Source organism: Lactuca saligna, chromosome 5 (assembly GCF_052625555.1).
Source record: "Lactuca saligna cultivar CGN05327 chromosome 5, ASM5262555v1, whole genome shotgun sequence".
Lineage (NCBI taxonomy): Eukaryota > Viridiplantae > Streptophyta > Magnoliopsida > Asterales > Asteraceae > Lactuca > Lactuca saligna.
The window spans coordinates 237852964-237856868 of NC_136421.1; the positions used below are offsets into that span (position 1 = coordinate 237852964).

General features: G+C 29.9%; 1 protein-coding gene across 1 annotated transcript; it reads right to left on the minus strand.

The window, feature by feature from the left end:
• Positions 1–1475: 1475 nt before the first annotated feature.
• On the minus strand, positions 1476–3321 carry LOC145046686 (Lojap-related protein). Its single transcript, XM_078994966.1, has 6 exons — positions 3206–3321; positions 2633–2789; positions 2387–2519; positions 2152–2290; positions 1956–2044; positions 1476–1718 (listed from the first exon to the last, which is right to left on the minus strand). The coding sequence occupies exons 1-6, from the start codon at positions 3238–3240 to the stop codon at positions 1597–1599; spliced, it is 675 nt and encodes a 224-aa protein (XP_078851092.1). The 5' UTR covers positions 3241–3321; the 3' UTR covers positions 1476–1596.
• Between the last annotated feature and the right edge of the window lie 584 nt (positions 3322–3905).

Here is a 3905-nt window from a genome sequence, read left to right on the forward strand (position 1 = left end):
GGCTTCAAGGCTTGTGTCTGCCGTCAAGCTTTACTAAAATGCCGCCTTAACTCATATATGTGTATAAAATAGAATAATAGTTGAAAATACATATAAAAATATTAATTATATATAAAATTGTCATCTTAAGCCACGCCTTACAAACGACGTGGCTCGCTAAGGCTCGAAAAAGCTTGAGGTTTGACATTGTCGCCAAGTCACGCCTTACGTTATTTAGAACCTTGGGTAAATCCTTCTTTTGTTTTTCACTTATAACACGATGTTTCCGGCGTATTGTTGCAAAAACATAGGGTCAAACTTTTTTGTGTATGCACACTCTTTAATCCTTTTACTTTTGCATCTATTAGGCTTAGGCTGGAGGGAGTGCTAACATGTTTAGCATGTTGTGTTATAGGATTTTTTAAAGTCGCCTAGGATGAAGAGAGTGGTAGCATTCAATTTATTAAAGGTAGGGAATGGTAACATCAAATATTTGTGTTATTTTAATTTTTTTTTTAAAGAAAAAAAAACAGAATAGAAAAAAAAAAAGCAAGCCAATCAAATCCATTTCACTTCTCTTGTTTCTCTCTTTCCTCTTGCTACATGGCTAGCAAGATATTTTTGGCGACTTCTTTAGGACTTTAAAGGGAATGGGTTTTGGCGACCTTAACGAGCAGGAGGCAAGTCCCTAGCAAGACCACTCCCTCCGGCCTTAAAGAAAGCATCATAAAAGACTCGACATACAACAAGAATAAATTATTATAAACACCTCTTCATGCATGAAAAAAAAAATTATTAAATAATAGGTTTAAAACTCGTGTATTACACGGGTTGATCAAAAAAACTAAAATATTAAAATGTACATAATAAGTATTTTTTAAATAAAATTTTGAAATAAGAAATTAAATTTTAAAATAAAAAACATATTAACTATAATTTATTATAGTATTTACTATATTTGATAGTTTACATATATAAATATAAATATTATGTGGCTTTTTAATTTTAAAAATTAAAAAAACCATAAATTAACATGTGAATATTATTTATTAAAAAAATATCAAAAAACAACAAATATCAAAACTTATTAGAGATTGACCTTTGACAAAATTATCTTTATTTATTTAGTAGATGATAGATGATAAATGATTTTATTTGTAAAGACTCTGAGAAAAAAAATAGAAGGAAATTTTCCATTTAATTGCAAGAAAAAAAAACCCTCACCTTAGTTTACAAACACTTTAAGAAAAATAAAATTGTAACATTGTAAAAAATATAATATCATGGAATCGGAATCCAATAAAAGCATATTTGATAAGATTGACCAAGAAAACGCAAATATAAAAATATCAAATATTCTTTATAAAATAACGGAGCCTTAAATGTATTGTCCAACTTTATAAAATGTAACTTAATGGACTCTTTAATGCGACAAAATTGATACCTTTTTACTTGTCTGATTTGTAGAGTAAAATAATATGATTTGGAAGAACACATAAAAAATTAATCCACTTTTTTTTTACTTAGAATTACCTAACTATCATTAAATATATTTCAAAATTACAACAATCATTATAAAAATACAACCCTCTAATCTACAACTTAGTTGATATCTTTTCAACGTTGAAAGTTGTTTTCGTTTTTAAAAGGCAAGTCTATGAGCGTTGCATTCGCATAAAACTCTTCCAAGTTGTAAAGTTCTCTTTGTTCCGGAAGAAATATGTGCACCACTATGTCACCTGAAAATATACATAAATCATCTGTCATGTCATGTCAACACTGATATTAATACTGATACTGTTACTGTTAGTTAGGGCCTAACAGAATCTTTTTTTTCTCCTTGTATTGGATAAAGTGATGAATGTTTCTTTTCTAGATAAAGTAATAAACCATTTCAATATTGTTACTAAATGACCATTTTACCCTTACAATCCAATAAACAATTTTAACAGTTAAGAGTGAAAAAGAAAACCTACCAAAGTCTAACAATGTCCATGAATTCGGTTTTGTATCTCCAGTTGCAAATATCCCATATTGTTTTTCAGCTAGATCATTTATTCTGTTCCTGTGGTAGATATTAGAAAATTAGATTAGTATTTAGCAAAACAGACTATATTTAAATTTACACTTCTCATGATGTTATAAAATATAAATTATTTTAAACATTGTTACCTTATGGCATCAATTTGAGGTCTAGAAAATGCAGTTGTAATGAGGAAAAACTTTGTCCAATAAACCAGAGGCTTAACAAACAGGAGTTTTATATCTCCACCCTTCACATCACTTGCAATCTTTGCCATTGCCACAGCAACTAAACATAATTTTTTTTTTTTTTGAAATGTAGAATATGATAAATAAGTTAACAATCTGAAAGTATAAATTTTTTTTAAAAATCTGAAGGGCTTACAAGCTAAGCACTCAGCATCATCATCAACATCTGCAACAGGAGATTTTTTGTCATTGCTTTTGTAAACAACCTTCCCATATTTCTTAAACAAGTCATCATACATGTCATCTGTATCTTGACTTGTATTCTGCTTCTGCAGCCATAAAAACCAAGTAGTTTTGTTTACAAAATTATCAGGTTTTGTGAAATTACATGATATTATATCTAATGGAAATGGAATTTTAAAAATGTATCATGAGTTCATACTGCTCCTAGAGCCATTGGGGCAACCACAGAACTCTTCAATGGTCTGTGTATGGATGTGGCCAATTTATAGCTCTTGGTTAAATGTGAAGACCTCCATTGATTAGGGTTTGGGGTTAAATGGCAAAGCTCATGTGATGTTAAGCTGCTGGAACTGAATCTGAAAAATGATGATGAACAAAGTATAAGTGTTTGTTAAATTTGAGTTTATTTGGCATGATTTTAAACAACGAAGAAGAGTTCCACTTCCACCAAGATGTTTTATGTCTTTTACAAATTAATTTCCATGGGATAATGTTTGTAGAAAAGAGCTACCTTCGATTCTGAATGTCAAAAAGATTTTTTTTTTTTTCAAATAGATATGTGACAAGAGTTATGTTGCAAGTTTAATGGCAGAATTAATCAAAGTGAAGATCAATGTGTAACTCTATTCTTTGAATCTGGACTTGCTCAAACTCTGATGTAGTCAATCAATCGGCACAACGCTTAAATTACGCCGATAAACATCCCGAAACATTTAGAAGATAAGTTCATGCGAATCGAAGCAATAATTGAACGGGGAATTAGGGTTCTTACCTGATTTGAAAGGAAGCAGCGACGGAAGTGACCATTTTCTTCTCGACAAGACTCCCTAGCGTAGAGGATATCTCAAATTTCAGAACATTTATCCCTTCGCCATTTCTTTAAAGACGTATGTAACCCTCCTACAGGATCCAAATATCGCTTTTGCCCTTTCACACGTGTGCTTTGATTATCTCATTTGTGACTTTAAGATCTTGTTACCGAGTTTAATTAAGTTTCATTAAACCAAAGAAAAGAAAGGGAAGTAAAATATGGAGAGAAAAGAAAATGAGGGGAAGCAAGTGATTAACTTTTTCATATTCCTAAGTCCGAAGGAAAGGAAATGAAGTTTTTTAAAAAATATGTTCTCGAGTTCGAAGGAAAAGAAAGCTAAATAAGAACATTACAATTTTATCCTTATTTTTTTTAGCAACATTATTACATACATAGTTGAAATTGAAAAAAAAAATGTTGATTTGCATGTTAACGTCATATTTGTTGTCTAAACATTCGTTTACACACATACATATATATTTTGTCAAATACCACCTACATATAATATTAAATTAAATTATCAATGAGTAGCAAAACATAAATAATATTAAAATTAAAAAAGTTGTGGATATCTTTTAATAGCAGGGATAATATCACTGTAGCATATGGAACTTTTTATATTTGGCTAATATGGTCCTTAAAGTTTTTTTTGGTACATTAG